This window comes from Columba livia, chromosome 1 (genome assembly GCF_036013475.1).
Source record: "Columba livia isolate bColLiv1 breed racing homer chromosome 1, bColLiv1.pat.W.v2, whole genome shotgun sequence".
Taxonomy (NCBI): Eukaryota; Metazoa; Chordata; class Aves; order Columbiformes; family Columbidae; genus Columba; species Columba livia.
The window spans coordinates 166,435,683-166,454,195 of record NC_088602.1 but is presented as its reverse complement, the minus strand read 5'-3'; the positions used below and the strand labels follow the sequence as shown (position 1 = coordinate 166,454,195).

General features: G+C 52.8%; 1 protein-coding gene across 1 annotated transcript; it reads right to left on the bottom strand.

The window, feature by feature from the left end:
* Nucleotides 1–7,466: 7,466 nt before the first annotated feature.
* Nucleotides 7,467–18,295, bottom strand: LOC135576580 (ankyrin repeat domain-containing protein 20B-like). The gene is made up of 16 exons (XM_065042958.1): nt 17,193–18,295; nt 16,774–16,947; nt 16,588–16,694; nt 15,957–16,091; nt 14,410–14,558; nt 14,178–14,254; nt 13,819–13,921; nt 13,660–13,724; nt 13,450–13,527; nt 12,452–12,604; nt 12,133–12,302; nt 11,839–11,932; nt 11,111–11,223; nt 10,549–10,690; nt 10,140–10,188; nt 7,467–10,065 (listed from the first exon to the last, which is right to left on the bottom strand). Exons 1-16 carry the CDS (start codon nt 17,322–17,324, stop codon nt 9,896–9,898), a joined length of 1,911 nt encoding a protein of 636 aa, XP_064899030.1. The 5' UTR covers nt 17,325–18,295; the 3' UTR covers nt 7,467–9,895.
* Between the last annotated feature and the right edge of the window lie 218 nt (nt 18,296–18,513).

The following is an 18,513-nucleotide window of genomic DNA, read 5'->3' as shown; positions in this document are numbered from 1 at the left end:
ATGAATAACCTGTGAAATAGTATCCCTAGTTAAGTGCACCCCTCAATCACGACCCCATTTATATGTTGCATCTCTACCTTGATGCCCTGAAGCATCATGCGCCCACCAAGCTAGGAAAACTTCACCTTTATGTTGCCAGTCCAAGTCCACCTCAGCTACTTGAATTTTAGCAGCTTGATCCTCTTGTTGGTGGTTTAGATGTTCCTCGGTGGCTCGACTTCCAGGCACGTGATCATCTACATGACGAACTTTCACAGGCAGGCTCTCTAGACAAGCAGCAATGTCTTGCCACAGTGTGGCAGCCCAAATGGGTTTACCTCTGCACTGCGGTTGCTTCTCTTCCATTGCTGTAGCCATCCCCACAAGGCATTTGCTACCATCCATGAGTCAGTGTGGGGATAAAGTATTGGCCACTTCTCTTGTTCGGCAATGTCCAAAGCCAGCTGGATGGCTTTCACTTCTGCAAATCGACTAGATTCACCTTGTCCTTCAGTGGCTTCTGTAACTTGTCAGGTGGGACTCCACAGAGCAGCTTTCCACCTTCGATGTTTTCCTACAAGACGACAGGATCCATCTGTGAACAGTGCGTACTGCTTATCAGTCTCTGAAAGAGTATTATACGGTGGTGCTGCTTCAGCACATTTTACTTCCTCCTCATCTGGAGACATCCCAAAGTCTTTACTTTCTGGCCAGTCTGTAATCACTTCTAAGATCCCTGGGTCATTGGGATTTCCAATTCGAGCTCGTTGCAATCCATTTACTCCACGTAACCTCGGTGGCATGACATGGAGAGGGAACTGTCCCTTTGAATATCCAGCTCGGCACCGGCAGTCGAGGTGCTAGGAGGAGCTGTGCTTCAGTGCCAATCACTTCTGAAGCAGCTCGAACTCCTTCATATGCTGCTAGTATCTCTTTTTCAGATGGAGTATAGTTGGCCTCACATCCTTTGTATCCTCGTCTCCAAAAACCTAAGGGTTGACCTCGGGTTCCTCCTGGTGCTTTCTGCCAGAGGCTCCAGGTAAGTCCGTTATCTCCGGCTGCGGTGTAGAACACATTTTTAACATCTAGTCCAGTCCGAACTGGTCCAAGGGCCACCGCGTGAGTTATCTCATGCTTAATTTGTTCAAAGGCTTGTTGTTGTTCCGGGCCCCAGTCAAATTGTTTCTTTTTACAAGTCACTGGATAGAGAGGGCTCACAATCTAGCTGTAGTCAGGAATACGTATTCTCCAAAAACCTACAACACCCAAGAAAGTCTGTGTCTCCTTTTTATTAGTAGGTGGAGACATTGGTAGGCGTCCCCATGCAAGGCTCAAAGACATCCCAGAACAGCTGCAGCCAAATTTCTCACGCCCGACACCGTTTGCTCTGCAGGGACGAGCCTGAGCCCGTGCAGCAGTGCATGCCCATCCCGGCATCATGGGAACCACTGCTCCGGCAGCGTGTGCGGGTGACCCAGGGCCGTGTGACGAGGAGGAGGGACCTCCTCCTCTTCAGGGACACGTTGGTCATCGCCAAGCACCAGTAAGATTTGCAGAGCACAGCTGCCTTTCCTCCCAAGCACTGGCCCTGGCACCAGGGCAGCGTCATCCCAGGAGCAGCCCCAGGCCAGCGGCACCCTGGTGCTGGATACAGCCATGGCCGTGACTGTGGCAGGGGGACTCAGGTGGGGAGCCGGCGGGCTCAGGCTCCTCCAGCTCACTCCCTGCCGCTCCCTCTCTGCAGACGTGGCAGCGCCCCGCGCCCAAAGCTCTGCCTGGCCCTGGGCCAGCTGCAGGTGCTGGGCAGCGCCAAGGGGGCAGCTGGCGATGCCTCTGAAGAGGAGGAAGGCAAGCACACCACCTCACTCCTCCTCGTCTGGCCCTGCGGCTCGTGTGTCATCACTTTCCGGTGAGTCTGGGTGCCACCTCCCACGGCTTCGTCCTGTCTCTGGGACCATCCCCACGGGGCAGGGCTGTGCCAGCGCCTGCCTGTGCCCCCAGGCTGGGGAGCAGCAGCACTCAGGCTGTGTCTCCTCTTTCTGCAGCTGCCGGGCAGTGAAGGAGCTCTGGCTCAGCGCTCTCCTTGGGTAAGCCCTGCCTGGCAGTGAAGCCTGGGGGAGCTGTGCTCACATCATAGGGGGATGCTCTAGGTATCATAGCCCTACAGTGTGGAAACAGGGCTCTACAGCTGAGAAGAGCTGAACCCTGGGCGGTGGGCAGCTCTTGAGTGGGCAAAGCTGGTGGAGCACCTTCACCCAGCTGTGTGCACACAACACCTGCCCAACCCCACCTGGACCTTTGCTGCTGCTCTCCGCTCGGCTTCTGAGTGGTACTCGGGTACTTTGGGCAGCTTGGAAGGGCTCCCTGGGCTAGCAGGGGAGGGAAAATGTGGCTTGTGTCTCACACAGCTCTTTCTTTGCTCCTTCCCCATGCACAGACCACCGGAAGGAGTGGAGGGAGCCCAGGTCACCCGGCTGCCCTCCTTCAAGGCGCTGCTAAAGGAGCTGAGGAGCCGCAATGCTGTGAGCGTCCCTCCTGTTTCTGCTCGGTCCCCAGAGCCTGTTCTAGCCCAGCACCAGCTGCATCACTTCTTACCTTCTTCTCTTTTTGCTTGCCCAGGCCATGACACTGCACGCCGCCAGCCTGGAGAAGCTGCTTGAGGGCCAGGCAACGGTGAGGATCGCACAGAGAGAAATCTCAGCCATGCCCATCACTCACACGTGGCCAGGGCACGATGCAGCTCGCTGGGGGCCCTTTCTGCTGCAGGGCTCTTGGGTGAACACAGCACATTTCTTGCAGGCTGATGCAGAGCAGCGGCCCCCACCTGTCGTCTCCTCTGGTGGCCGAGATAGAAGTGGCCAGTTGGCTGGTGAGTTGGGAGAAGATGGGCGCAGAACAGCCCTTCCCTCCTCCTCTTGCAGACGGGCACTCCTGCTGCCCTGGGGCTGTTGCTGCCCTTCCTGCAGGGCAAGTCTGTCCCTATTATTCTGCAGCAGGAGAGACCTGAGCCCCCAGGGTCCCCTCTTCCCAAATGACGGTTGTCCCATGCGCTGGCGGGTGGGGTACAGTGTGAGAGGTTCCAGGAGCGTTGGTCTGCTGCTTCTGCTCCACCTTGCTTTGTTCTCTTCTCCTTGGCAGAAGGTGAGACCCGCAGCCAGAGGAGGTGGCTGCCCTGGCGCTTTGCGCGGCCAGGGACCTCAGCAGCTGCAGAGGCACAGGGGCCGTCGCCCTCTGCCCACACCGGGGTTCTCTTTGGCCGGCCCCTGGCAGCTCTCTGCAGCCAGGATGGTGCGCTGCCCCAGCCCATCCAGGTAAGCAAGCCCGGCCAGGGCATCCCCATGCTGCTGCCTCCTCTGCAGAGGCAGTGTCCCCATTGGAGGCATCCCAGATGAGCCTTGGGAATAAAACGCACTCCTCCACGACACCCAACTCCAGCCACCCCTGTGTGCAGCCCCAGGGAGAGCTGCAGACCATCCACACTCCCTCCTGTCCCTGAGGAAGCTTGGGCTGTCCCAGGGCCTGTCTCCAGCCCAGCGATGTCCTCCTCTCTCCCCTGCAGGACCTGCTGGCTCTGCTGCACGAGCAGGGCCCATCCACGGAGGGGATCTTCCGGCTGGCGGCCAGCGAGCGCGCCTCCCGGGACATCAGGGAGGCCCTGGACACTGGCGCTCAGGTCCATCTGGCCAGCCAGCCGGTGCACGTCCTGGCTGTCATCTTGAAGGTGAGCCCTGCTGACCTGGACTCTGGTGCTGCTGATGGGCACCTGTGCGAGCAGGAGCCCAAACCCAGGAGCTGCTCGGCACCCAGTGTGCTGGGGATGCTGCCTGTGCTCCCGGCGGCACTGCTCGCAGCCTCACCTGCAGCCCTTGCCATTGCAGGACTTCCTCCGCAAGATCCCCTCCAAGCTCCTCCACTCGGAGCTTTACCAGCAGTGGATGGATGCCCTGCAAAAGACCAGCAGGCAGGAGAGGCTGGCGGGGCTCAAAGAGTAAGTGTGGCCAGCAGCCTGGCGGCTCCACAGGGACTGCCAGAGCCTGACACCTGCCTGCAAAGCCACAGCCTGCCTGAACAAGCTGTGCTTTTGGCCACCCACCTCTTGCTGCTGCTGTGGGCTCAGCATTCTGGGGGGAAAGTGGCACAGAAAAGCATTTATCTCTCTCCTTGTAGCGCTGCCTGCAGGCATTGGGGGTGGCTCCACAAAGGGACTCTCAGCAGAAGGGCTGTCAGGGAGAGAGGTGCCCATATCTCAGCGAAGGCAGTCCCTCTGCTGTAGAGCCGCCTTGGCCAAGGAGCCTTTCTTGGGATGGGCTTGACTGACACCAGCATGGGACACCTGTCTGGACAACACCTACTTCATCCATTCACGTTGCGTTCCTGTTCCCGCAGGGTGGCCGGCAAGTTACCTGAGGCCAACCTCCTCCTCCTCCGAACCTTGCTCAGCCTGCTCCACAAGATCAGCACCAATGTCCCTGTCACCAAGATGACTGCCAGGAACCTGGCCATCTGCGTGGGGCCCAACCTCCTCAGCCCACCCGAGGAGGACACGCTGGCCCTGGATGTCCTGATGCAGGTGACAGGGAAGGTACGCTGTGTTTGCCAGCCCGCTGCAGCCTTCCCGGCCCATGCCAGCTTTGCTCTTCAGGGCTTCCTGGCTGCAAAGAGCAGCCCCACAGCTGCAGCTTTCTGTGCAGAAGGCACGATCAGGAGTGGGAAGGGCTGTTGCACCCATTTGCAGCCAGCGGGTTGGCAACCAATGGTCTACTCTGTGCAGGTGACAGAGCTGGTTGAGTTCCTCATCCAACACCATGAGGAACTCTTTGAGGAGCAGGAGGAGGAGGAGGAGGCTGAGATTCCAGGAGCACCGGCCGAGGCTGAACTTGCCAGCCTACAGGCCGAGGAGTCACCGGCACCAGAAGAAGAAGGAGAAACTGCCGAGGTATGTGAGGTCCACACAGAGCGTGAGAGAATGCCTCCCTACGCAGAAGGTGGGATTGCCACTGTAGGGACTCTTTGTGCAGTGATCCCAGCAGAAGTGGCACAGCTGGGCTGAGCAAACCCATCCAAGGGATGTGCCTTTTAGAGCTGAGATGGAGAGTGGGCAGGTGTCATCTTCTATGTTTCCACTGCAGGTGCCTCCAGTTGCTCCAGAATGTGAACCCCAGGAGAGCACCTCTGGGCAGAACAGGTGACATGAGCTAGCTTTGATGAAGAGTAGAATTGATTCATGGTGATCATGGCTGTGCCTGTCTAACAATCTTCCTGAATGGACAGGTGTCCAAGCTCTTCGCAGCAAGGGGAAACACCATCCCCCAGGAAGAGAAAGCACAGCTGCGAAGAGGAGGTCGGTGGCCCGCCACCCAAGCGAAGCCGAAAGCTGTGAACAGAGAGCTCAGCGATGGGTAAGTGAGACCACCCAAGCAGGGTGAGAAGACCAAGGAACCCAGGTGTGTAACAGAGCCTGCTCTCCCTCTTGGGAATTTTCACGCTGCTCTGAGTAGAGGAAATAGTTCTGTGGTGCCCAGAGATGGTCCCAGAGAGGAAGCGGTCACCTGCCCTTGGGCAGTATACTTTGGGTTGGAAGCGAACTTCCAAGGTCATCCAGTCCAACCCCCTGCTGTGAGTAGGGACATCCTCAACTGGATCAGGTTGCTCAGAGCTCCATCCAGTCTGGCCTTAAATGTTTCCAGGGAAGGGACATCTACAACCTCTCTACCACCCTGCATTCTTACTGCAGCTGTACCCAGGCCTGGCCCTTCAAGCAGAGATTTGTCCAGCAGTTGAGTCAAAAGCTCGTGTGTTCACTTAAGCCTCCCAAGCTTCAGCAATCTAAATAATTAAGAGAAAAACACCAAAGCCCAAAAACCAGCTCTAAGGAATTCTGCAGTGGAGATCTGTGGATGGATATTGCCTTTCACGCCAAAGCACAAGTTGCTTGTTCACCTCTCAACCCGGTGCCTAATGCCTGTCTTTTCCCCCCATCTTTCTCAAGGCAGGCTGTCGAGGTGGCCGAAGAAATCACCCTCATGCTGCCACCCTTTTGGCTCAGCTGGACGGTCTAGTGGGGCTTCCCAGAAAGAAGATCACACCTCGTCCTTTCTGCAGAACTTTCACCAGCCCGTGAAGAAGTCTCACCAGCGTTGGCTGTTCGAGCCGTGAAAAGAGCTGCAGAAAGGGCACTTGACAGCTTTCAACACATTTGTTTTCACATGCCAGTTGGCAATTTTCAGATGTTTAGAACAGTGTTTTTAGCCACTAGGGCGAGAGAGTTTGTTAGTTCATTCGTTTGTTAGTTAATTAGATAGTAAGTTAACAAGTTAGTTAGTTAGTTAGTTAGTTAGTTAGTTTCTACTGTAGGTAGCTGTCTACTGAAGACATTTTTTTCACATTCCAGTTTTCACTTTTCAATTATTTCCAGTAACGTTTTGAGCCAGTTTGGCGAGAGAGTTTGTTATTTAGTTAGTTTAGTTTCTGCTGTAGGTGTAGGTGTTCACTGTAAATCCCACCGAATTTGCCTCTGATACGACTGTGATTACTCTTCGTCTCCAAGCAAAGCGCCGCGTCGGAAGAGGATGCGGTCAAAGAAGGATTTGTTGGGCCCCTGAGCATTTCAGGCTTTCTGAAATCACATCAGAGCTAGCAGGAGCTGCAAACTGGAAATACTGATTTCCATGTAACCGACTACTATTCCTGTCACTGAGCCAAGCGCACAAGTTGAGGGTCACTACATTTTAATACTGGCTCTCTTGATTTGGAGTGTTACTAAGACCTTGTGAGTCCCTCAAGGTAATGATTCCAAATGAGGACAGAAAGTAAGGCATGGAAGAGATGTCATTATATCTGGGGGACACTAACCAGAAATGTCAGACTGCACACCTACAGAAAAGTGCTGGAACCTGTGTCTTTCTGTAAAAATGAATAAATGCTCAAAATAATTCAGTTAAACTAAAGTTTATTTTAATAAAAGCCAGAGGGATTGGAGGTCAGGGGGTGTGAGAGGGACATGCTTATGTGATATTTACTCTGGTCATTATTTTTCTGGTTTTAGAACTGAATAAAATGTAGTTGTCTATTGCTTTGAATTTTTAGATCCTACAACACAAAAAACCTCTATCCACCTATACTTGTGTGTGAGGGGGTGCAGCAGCACCTCTGGTGGATAGATGTAACTACCATACTCCAGAAGCTCCCGCTACCATGAGACAGTTTTTTCCAGCCCATTTCTCCCTCTTCCCTATCAACATTCTTCTCTACGACATCCATTTTGGTTGGTTTGGTTTATCTTTTAAACACTAGACAACAACCTCCTAAGAGAAAAGATGTAATTTCATTTAGGTGTCCTTCCCTGGAAACAAACTCAGTTCCCAGAAGCAGAAAGCAAACACTGTACTGTCTGCTTTTATAAGGCAAGAAGCAGTAGCATAAATACCCACTAGAACGCTCAGTTTCAAAGCCAAAAGGTTTAATTGATAAAGTACTCTTAGTGTTAATTTTAGTAATGAATCAAAGGTCAGAATCACCATGCTGAGACATAATTTTCAACTCATTTGAAAATATAGGATATTTTGTGTATCTAACAAAACCTAAAATAAAGGACATAATCAAAACCATACTTGCCCATTCAAGAGGTATTTTAGTAAAATTCAGAAGAGAAATCTGTTAGGTCTGTCTCTCACAGTATGCTCCTGGACAAGATGTCCAGCATACAGGTGGATAAACAAACAATGCAGTGGGTGAGCAACTGGCTGACGGGCTGGGATCAAAGGGTTCTGGGAAATGGGGTAATGTTGGGCTGGTGACCAGTCACAAGCAGGGTGCCACAGAGACCTGTCTTAGGGCCAACACTCTTCCCTGTCTTCATAAATGACTTGGACACAGGACTGGAGGGATTGCTTAGCAAGTTTGTCGATGACACATAATTGGGGAGAGCTGTTCACGCTCTCAAGGGCAGAGAGGATCTGCAGAGGGATCTGAACAAACTGGAAAACTGAGCAATCGCCAAACTCATGAAGTTCAACAAGGGCAAGTGTCAGATTTTGCACCTGGGACACGGCAACCCTGGCTGTACATACAGACTGGAGGATGCGATGCTGGAGAGCAGCTCTGCAGACAGGGATCTGGTTCTGGTGGAGGGCAGGTTGAACATGAGCCAACAGTGTGCCCTGGCAGCCAAGAGGGCAACCGTGTCCTGCGGTGCATCAAGCACAGCATTGCCAACCTGAGGGGAGAGGGAGGTGATTTTCCTACTCTACCCTGCACTGGTGCGGCCTCACCTGGAGCACTGGGTGCAGTTCTGGGCACCGCAGGATGAAAAGGATACAAAGCTACTCGAGAGTATCCAGAAGAGGGCTACCAAGTTGGTGAAGGGTTTGGAGAGGAAGACATATGAGGAGCAGCTAAAGTCACTTGGTTTGTTGAGCTTCAAGAAGAGGAGACTGAGAGGAGACCTCATTGTGGTCTACAGCTTCCTCCAGAGGGAAGGACGAAGTGTAGGCACCAAACTCTTCTCCTTAGTGACCAATGACAGAACCTGAGGCAACGGCAGAAAGATGTGCCAGGGGAGGTGTAGATTGGACATTAGGAAAATATTCTTCACCCAGAGGGAGGTGGAGCACTGGAAAAGGCTCCCCACGGATGTGTCATGGCCCCAAGCCTGACAGTGTTCCAGAAGAGACTGGACAATGCCCTCAGACACATGGTGTGAACGGTGGGGTTGTCCTGTGCAGGGACAGGAGCTGGACATGATGATCCTTGTGGGTCTCTTCACACTGAAGACATTCTGTGATTCCACGATTCTATGAACCACCACCTTTCACCCAGATGTTATGTGAAGAACAAAGTTGGTGTGAAAAAGCTGGACTTAGGCAAAAAAGACAAAGATGGAGTTCTATGGAAACTCCATCTCTGCACCCTGTCAACAGGGTGCATTTCCTTATGTTTCTGAGTCACTTGAATCCATTTCATTTCCCTGACACCGCTCTCTCGCCACCCTCACAATAGAAAAGTGTTTTCCTTTGGCTGAGGTGCCATTCCCCCGTCCCAGCTTGTGCTCACTTCTTCGCACCTTTCCCCTCGGCGGGCAACAAATCCATCAGATCGCTCTGGGAACTGCAAAGCTTCCATGGCTACCAGAAGCTCAACCACCACCTTCTGCCCAGACCACCAGGAGGATTGCTCTAGGGTGGCAGGAAGAGTCTGGTAACTGATTATTAGCAGTAGGTCAGCGCAAGTCCCCGACCTGAGTACAACCATGTCTCAGGGCTCCCGGGAGGAAAAGGACACAGATGTGTGTTCCGTCTTGGAGGCGTCTGCACGACTGATATTCCATCAGAGCAAGGACAGAGAGAGACGTGCTAAGTGCCTGCATGGGTTGAGAGCCTGAGTGAGCCTTCAAAGATAGGACTGTCCTCATCCAAACCCGCGAGGTCCCAAGCACTCCAATTGGACAGCAAAACGAAGACACGGACTAGACGACACAGTTTATTAAATAGCACGCTGCAACAGTACAGCTGGCACCAGACGCAGGGCAATGGCTGCACAAGATGGAATGTGAAGGTTTGCAGGCTTCATTCCTCTCTCTTGCGACCACCCTGGTTTCGGGCACCGGCACTTCCTCTGCTCTGGCATCTTGTCAGGGCTGATGGCGCTGGAGGCTCAGCAGTGGCTGGGGAAGGGTTAGTGTGGGCTGTTAGTTTATACAGCAGGCTGGGCCAAAGGTGGCACTGGAAACTGGATTCTGGAAGTACAGCACTAATGTGCAGATCCAGATCCAGAAAACCAAACACTCAGATGTGTCAACAACAAAGCTACAGCCTGTGGGCTACAGCCACAAGTGGAAAATTGCGTTCCGTGGAGATAGGGATCAACCTCTTGTGGTTTTTGCCTTATTTCTTGTCCAGCTCTTTCTCCCATCTCTCTTTTAGAATGCTTTACTTGGCTGTGACCTACCACGGGAGTTCCGAATGACTTTTGAGGCTAAGCCCAGGTTCCAGACTGGTTGTTCCTGAGTCCCACGCAAAGCGGAAAAACTTCTCACAGGTCCTGGGTTTATCTTGCCTGCTGCATGTGTTGTTGCAACTGCACCTCCAGCTGTTGGGAAATGTCACCAACTTGTAGGTGGCAAACCAAAAGCAAGTCAAAGAGAGAGCTCTAATGTCACTCACTTCTGTGGAAATCCGGAAGGCGGGAGGCCATTGAGACTCCTTTTGTCACCTGCTGACAGAGCATTCAAAAATATTAAAATCTTGTGGTATGATGATGATGATGACCCTCTCTGCTCTTCTCACTTTGGGCCCCGGGACTGCGTCCTGCTTGGAGAGGCCATTGAGCTCCGCAGTCCTGCTGGGACTCCTGGCTCATGGTTTTTAGCCATCTGGGTAACTACATCTGTGTTCCTCAACGTCATCACCATCCACTGCTACAACAGCAGCAGGAGCATCAAGAGAATTCAATCAATTGCAAAATACAGCTAACAGATAAACAGCAACATGGAAAAAAGTATAGGACGAGAATCATAGAGGTTCCAGCAGAAAAAAGAATCACCTCCTGTCCACTAAACAAACCAGAGCTCACCTTTCTTCTCTGTTTACCAACTTGCTTGGCCACCTCAGAACAGCTGTTCTTCAGGCCTCTCTGGAAACTGGGCTGGGACTCTCTCTTCCTCACTGTATATTCCATCAGCTTTGTCTGAGATGCCTCCAGAAGCGTCTCCAAGCTGCGCAGCAAATTAGTAAGGAAAGCATGAAACAAAGCAAAAGTCGGTATTTTTCACCTCCTCTTAGGTGAGCAGCACAGCCATGGCTTCCTTCATCTGTCTGTAATGCACTTGACAGGCCAGGAATTGCTGAGAGCAACCAGTGCTCCAGTACCACACATCACTTGGAGGGCCTAAAGTCTACTTGCACAGAGGAAGAAAAGATTTCCTTCCCTCCCAGGAGAACAGCAGGCAGCTTACATTTGAGAGGCCTTGTGTAGCTTTCTAAAACCATGGGCTTATGCAAAGAAGCACCTTATAAGATGGAATGTGAGGCTTCAATTTGCTCCCAAGTGGTTAGTATGTGCTATTACATTAGAGTTCAGCAGTGCTTGACTCTTACTCAACGTGCTGGTTTTTTAAAGCACTAAAAAGCCATACCCGCTAGGTTCTTCCTCCAGGGTGCCATTACTTGTCTGTGTTTCCTCCAGAATCACTTCCAATTGGCGTTTCTTCTCAGCCGGCTTCTTCAATTCCTTGCTTTCGCTCCCACGCTGTGAAAATAGCAAAGATACATCACCCGCAGAGCACAGGAACAGATCTCCATGCAGAAGGTGCAGACAGATTCTCATCTTTGGAGGTCTTCTGATTGCATTACGGGTCCACATCTTGTGGCCAAGGAACCCATAGTCCCTAAAACAGGAAGGGCACCAGAGCAGAGGCAACTGAAGAACTCCTGTCACAGTCTGATGACGCCAGTCAAGCCTTTGGGATGAAGCGCTCGGCACCACCAGAGCCCAAGGAACGTCTGCAGCTGAAGGTACCAAATGCCTCTACAGCACGACTGTCTGAAGTGCTGCCTGAGGCCTCAGCCTCACAAGTGTTCTAAAGCAGAAAATACTAAAGCCAGTCCCTGACTGCCAAGTCCTTCACAAAGACGGCATAAGGTGGGACTGATGTAGGACTGGCTATAGTCTCATGGGACAACTCTCAAGGCCAGAAAGCTGTGGAATGGGGCAGCAGGACTTGGAGGGCAGCCAGTAGTCAGCAGAACAGAGGAAATTATCTCTCCCAGGCTCTCTGGGAAAACCTCTTCTTCAAATTTCCCCACCTGAACATGGAACTCGTCTCTGGGAGCTCGTGAAAAGGGAAGGTTTTGACTAGCTTACTGAGGCAGAGGCTCGCAGCTCTTTCAGAAGGGCTTCCATGGTGTTGGCTTGTTGCCGGCCTGTGGCTTCCAGCTTGGCCATTCCAACTTGGAGCCTAAAAAAGAAGGACAGCTCTTATCACAGAAGTCCACAAGAGCACAAATCCCAAAGGAAGAGTGTGATAGAACCTCATCTGAAACAAAAGCGTCTTTGAAAAACACGTGGTATTATCTTGCTGGCATGCACAAAGGCAGTCCAGTTGTTTTCCCACAATCGCAGAAAGCAAAGCCTTGCCCTGCTGTGTGACTTCCTTACTGTTGCATGCGTTCTTCCAGCTCTGGGATAGCTGCAGTTCCAGAAGAGGTGACCAGAAGGCTCTGCAGGTTCCTGGCAGCTGTTAGCTCCCTCTCCTTATTCTTTATGGCACTCTCCAGGGCCTCGGCATAACACTCGCTCCGCATCAGCCGTTCTTGCAGTTCCTGCAGCTGTCAAACCAAAGCAAGAACCCGCAGTAGTCAGCTTAGGCTTGATAAAAAGGAGTGGACCCTCAACCAAGGCTCCGTTCCTCACTCTGGTTTGCAGCAGAAGAGGCCTGGGTCCCTGCCAAGAGGCAAGAGACAGGCTTTCTCCCTACCTGAGCTTTAGAATGGTTCAGTTCCTTCTGCAGCTGCAGTTTCTGTTGCTGCAGGTCCCTGCTGCAGCGCTTCTCGGCTTCAAGTGAAACTTCTGCTCTGGAGCAGTTTCTGAGAGCGCTGACAAGCTCCTGCCGCAGCCACCTGATGAATCCCTAAAGAAATGGTGTTCCATGAGCAGGGAGCAGTCAGTAGGAAGATGACAACAGGACACACGCTTTTAGTCATGGGATCATATCATTAGACTGATCTTCAGCATGGCCAGCAGGTGGAGGGAGGTGAATCTCCCCTTCTGCTCTGCTCTGCTCTTGGGAGCCCCACCTGGACTACTGCCTCCAGCTCTTGGGTCCCCAGCACAAGGAAGACACGGGCCTGTTCGAGTGGGTCCAGAGGAGGGCCACAGAAATGATCAGAGGGTTGGAACAAGGGTGGTGGGACACTGGAGCAGGCTGCCCAGAGAAGTTGTGGGTGCACCATCCCTGGAATTGTTCAAAGTCAGGCTGGGCAGGGCTTTGAGCAAGCTGACCTAGTGGAAGATGACCCTGCCCACAGCAGGGCTTTGGACTAAATGATCTTTAGAGGACCTGTCCAACCCAAACCATTCTAAGCTTCTATGACTCAGTGAATTCAAAGATGAGAGATTTTGGCCACCACCAGCAGGCATCTGCCGGCACCTTTCTCAGCTGAGCACATCCAAATGACTGGCAGCTCATCAGGATGCTTTCTCTCTCCTAATACACAGAAAACGCTTCTGTATTTTCCTCCTCCAAACAGAGGCTGAGAGTCTGTGCCACCAACTTTTTTCTAACTGTACGTTTTCCCTCTTCATGCTGCACCTCTGCTTCACAATGGGAACAAAAAGTGATCCAAAAGAGGCTTCAGGTTCTGATTCAAAAACTGCCTCTTAGCAGCACTCCAAAAGGAACTCAGTAGCAAGAACAGGTCTCCTTAACCTGACAGGCTTGATTTATAGATATGTGCATCAGGCCCCAAGAGTCACCTCAGTGTCGCCTTGACCATCGGTTTGTGTTGAAGCCTCCTTCTTGAGCGGAAGCTCTTCTCTCTCCAGTGCAAAAACCTGAGCGAGCAAGAACACAGACCGACAGACAGTGAGGAGAGGAATCCACAGCAACACTGCAGCATCACACTGCCTTTCAGCAGCTGGGCTTAACAAGTGCAGTAATTCTGTTAGCTCAGGAAGACAAAGTACCTCATCCAAAGAAGAGAAGTCAAAATCTTCTTCTTCTTGTGCTGCACCTGCTGCTGGCAACACACCTACAAAGAGATAAGAAGCGCCACACTGCTGTGAGTGCTTATTTCACTCTGCTTTTCCCCACCCGCTTCACTCCAGAGAAGCTTAGGAAATTACCAATGTGATGCTCCTCTGCAACAGGCTGCGCACACGCTCCTTGTTGGTTTGCACCATGAGGCAGCATGACAGCTGACACTTCCTCTGGACCTTCAGAATCAGTCTGTGTAAATTAAGACATGCGTTAGAACTGGCACAAACTCCTTCTGGACCCGTCTCCATTCCTGGAGGTATTCAGGGGACATGTAGATGTATTGCTAAGGGACATGGTTCAGTTCTGGACTTGGCAGTGCCAGCTGTGCAGCTGGACTCGATGATCTTAAGGGTCTGTTTTGACCGAAGAGATGCTGGCATTTCAAGCCTGTGTCGGAAGCAGAAGGAAAAGAGCTCAAAAGTAAGCAAGCCCAGTTGGGCCCCACCTTCAGAGAAGTTAGGTCTAAATCAGACACGGAGTCACATTCCTCCTCTTGCTGTGCTCCAGCTTCTGGCAAGACACCTTCAAAGGAGAGAAGAGGCACAATGCAGTCGTGAGTGCTTGTTTAACTGTGTCTTTTCCCGTCCCCCAGGCCCTGCATTTAACAAAGGGTTCTCATTGTCCTTAAGGTCTCAGCAATTTGTCCTCATCACCTCCTCCATGCTGAGGGATCCTACCTGCTCCAGTCTGCACAGGTGCTCCCATGGGAGGGGCAGCAGTCGTCCCAGAGCAAGAGATCTCAGGTACTGCTGGACCTCCTGTGCCTCCTACAGAGCGTTCTCCTGTTCTTTTACAGTTTTCATATTCCTCCAGTGTCTTTATAACTCTACATAGAAAAAGGAAAGAAATGAACTCTGTGATCATATCCCCACTCTTGCATCCTCTTTCTGCTGGAAGTGCAACAGCCATTCATGAGCCATCCCACACATCTTCAGAGCTAGGTGCAAATGGTAACACACACAGACACACACACACACATCCCCCCCACTCATGGCACTACTACTGCAGACTGAAGTACTCACTGCAGGCATGTTCACAGTACAGGTGCCTGTTCCTGTCAGTGGGGTAATTCACCCCTGCTGGCTACAGTCTCATGCTATAAACACCCCCCTCCATTTTGGGGGCCAGTGAGACTGACATCTAACTACAAGGCTTCTACCTCAGCGGGATGCTATACTAATGCTGCAGCCACTCTTCATTTCAAGTCGGGGTAATGTCTCCCCAAACCCCGTCTGGACTTTGAAGGGTTTCAGAAATTTGCATGCTTAGTCTGAGGACCTGAGACTTTAGAGAGCTCCTAAGTGAGATTTCAAGAGGCCAGCAAAGATTGCAGTTGCATTCCAGGCACTGCAGGGATAAACTGCATTGCACACATGTCATTTTCTAACAGCTCTGGCAGAGGGTCAGTCTGGGCTCTGAAGAGACACCACTTTCAGGGTTGCTTCACAAGCAGAACTAAAGACAAAAAAACCCCAAACCCAAGAAAATAGTGAGGACATCCTCCAGACCAAGGCTCCTGTGCAAAATGGTGCATTAGCACAAGACCGATCCCGTGCTAGAAGCACGCAGGGCAGGAACCAGCCTCTTGTTTTGCTAGAGCAATCCTCAAACATGCTTTGTTCCTAAAGAGGTTTTTACTCCACAGTTTACCCCAGCACCCTTCTCTCCTGCTCCCCATCCATATGGGATGACAGAATGGGCAGGGGGAGAAGACACAAAGCCCAGATTCAGCAAAAAGAGGTCATGGGCAGTTGTTTATGGCTCATCAAGGCATACTTGTGGGCATAATGCTGTTCATTCACCCAGCAGTAGGCTATTGTCACTAGGAGAGGGCTATTTCATTCAGCCTAGCTGTTAAGGACACGTAGCCACCTTAGGGAAGGAACGGTCAGGGGAGCAAAGCTACCCACAAGAGGAGGAAAACCGCTGAAGATTTTAATGCATCAGGGATATTGGTTGGATCCCCTCTGAAACAAAAGGCAGGTAGCTGCTAGTCAGTTGGGTGGAGCTTGGCAGCACGCAGGTGAATTCTCAGACAGAGCTGTGGAGGGAAGTTTTCCTCAGCTTGCAAATCCACCCTTGACACGGGAAGAGACGCATCACAAGATGTCACTGAGCCCAGCTTCAATAAAGGTCTCAACACCCCATTCAAGCAAAAAGGGCTGCACATCAACACAGACATGCTGACAATGCAGCTGCTCTAACCAGGATGTAAAACACTTACTCAGGCTTAAACTGACGGCGATTACCCAAATCGTCAAAGCCATGCTTGTTTCGATGAAAAAGATCAACACCATGCTGAAGAAGAAGCCGTAGTACATTCACATTCCCAGCATAAGCGGCAATCACAAGAGTGGTCCTAAAGCATCCAAGAAATGACAGGAAATACATCAGCTTCTGCAGACATTGCCTTGCCATTACTTGAGTCCTTCTTCGCTCCTCAAACAAATCATTTCCCCTCCTACAGGCAGAGCAAAATTACAGCAGAACACGTGGATGCGTCAGACAGTTGAGGATGGTGGGACCTCAGAAGGTTTCCAGGCCAAGCGTCTCCCCGGAGCAGACTCGGGGAGGTGTGTGTGTGTGTCTGTGTTTCTGTGTGCACGTGTGTGCACGCTCACGCACACGTGTGTGTGTGCTGGCACTACAGCCAACGCTTGCTTGCAGCCCTCAGTGCAGAGATCATCCCCTGAGGTAAGAGAGCAGCCGAGCGCGGGTCTGCTCTCACAAGTGGCACAGAAGGAGCTCCTTCTGGGCAGCTCCTGGTGCTTTTTCAAAGCTCATTCCTATGGCTCCCATCAAGCCAACCTGAACAATGCTCAGGAGTCCCACGCACACTTTTGACGAGAATTCACCTGTCATGCAGATCTCGAGTGTGCACATCAGCTCCTTTTTGAATGAGGAACTCAACCATCTCTTCGTGGCGTTGGAGGATGGCAACGGCAAGAGGAGTGTATCCCAACTGAAAGGAGAAATCGTCTCCCTTAGAAGAACACAGGAAAGGCTGGGGAAGAGAAGCCTTACCCGAAGCCCAAGCTTACCACATTCTTAGCCTCAATCTGGGCATTATGCTCGAGTAAGAGCTCCACCATCGCTTTGCTGGGCATGATGGCAGCCATGTGAAGGGCAGTGTTGCCGCCAGCACCTCTGTGGTCAGGGTCGGCACCATGCTCCAGCAGAGCAGTCACGCAGTCTTTGTGCTCGTGCTCTACTGCCTGGAAACAAGCCACAAAGGAGGAGTAACTTCCAACACGTACCTTTCTCTCTGTCAGAGCTCCTGCATCTTCCCAACACGGGAAAGTACAAGCGCCTTCAAACATTAGGCAACATATGCCCCTTCCCCACTGACTGCAACATACCTGCTTCTATGCAGGCCTACGTAAAGAATCACGCAAGCCAGGCATGGCTCGGTGCACAATCGACAAGCCCCACGTACGACAGCATAACATATTCCACGTACCAGCATCAGTGGTGTTTTCTCAAACATGCCATGAGGGTTGAGCTGGCACCGCTTTCCTGCCAGAAAGCGAACGACATCTGCATGGCCGTTCGCACAAGCAAGATGCAGAGGCGTCCTAGAAATTAAATACATCCAGTTAGCACAGACAAGACGGCTGAAGACATCGTTTCAGGCTGTGGTGCCAACCACCTAGGGGCACAAGGCTCAACTGCCAAAAAAGCAGCCGAAAGCAAGGTTTCTGGTGCCAGAGCGCATCCGCTGGCTCCTGTCCCAGCTGGGGCGGGCCTCCGCTAAGGGCAGCGCTGTGGAGCCGGCCTGTCGCTAGGGTGCTTGCGATCGTGTGGGGCTTCGCCGGCTCTTCCAGCCAGAGCACGTGTGTCTTCGCTATGGGCACTGCCCGCCTCTTACTGCTTGTTGGCATCCCGCGAGTTGATGTAGAATCTCTTCCGCCACCAGCGCTGCTGCAGCCAGGCCAGGTCGCCACGGGCGGCCGCGCCGTGCAGCCCGCCCCGGCGCTTCTCCCGGAGCTCCGAGGCCCCGGCGGTGCTGGGCGCGGAAGCGCCGTCAGACGGCGGCCGCTCCCGCACCCTCCTGAGCAGTGCCATGGAGCTCTGCCTGGTGCGGGGGAGACGAGGGCACGGCCCGCTCCGGGATGAGCAGCCGCAGGAGTCGCCCGGCGGAGTCTGACGAGCCCCGGAGAGCAAGGGGAGTGGGCGCGGAGAGGGCAAGAGAAGCCCAGAACCGAGTCCCGGGAGAGCAACGTTAGAGGGCGTTGCGAAGGCGAGAAGAGCCGAGAAGAGGCGAGTCCCGAGCTGGGTCGCAGCTCCCGACGCTCCGAGCCACACACGCACTGCCGGTCCCGCTGCGGCGGCGACAGCACTGAGAGCCAGCGGCTGCAGGGGGCGGCTTAAAAGCGTCAGCTCGGGGCGTCACAGCGGGAGGGCCGGGGGCGTCACAGCGGGCGGGGTGACGCCGGCCCGGGGCGAGCGGGCTGCGGCTCCGGCGCTGGGGCTCCCGCGGGGCCGGGCGGCCGGGAAATGCGTTTGCGAATGTGCCGTTTGCACAGCTGCGGTTCAGGAGCCCAGTTCGCGGCCGTGTGCAGGCTGTTGAAGGATCCGTCTGTCAGTGACACCCCCTCGGGGCTACTGGGAACGTACTGAGAAGCTGCTAAATTAATGGATGCTGTGATTAAGTTCCGTACCCATCGTTACTGATGTAGCTGTCGTTAGCCAATTGACATGAGATAATTGCTTCCTGACCACCTGCAAAAGGAGGGGATATTTTTCCAGTTCTGGATCCTTCTGCATGGCAAGAGGGAGAC

Excerpts from the sequence above, each read along its gene's own strand:
- LOC135576580 (XM_065042958.1), bottom strand. The coding sequence starts at position 17,324 with ATGTATTTAATTTCTAGGACGCCTCTGCATCTTGCTTGTGCGAACGGC. Across the intron at positions 14,559-15,956 it reads CGCCGTCAGTTTAAGCCTGA|AGTTATAAAGACACTGGAGG; the intron begins GTAAGTGTTTTA and ends TTTTCTATGTAG. Across the intron at positions 12,303-12,451 it reads TGAACCATTCTAAAGCTCAG|CTGCAGGAACTGCAAGAACG; the intron begins GTAGGGAGAAAG and ends TTGGTTTGACAG.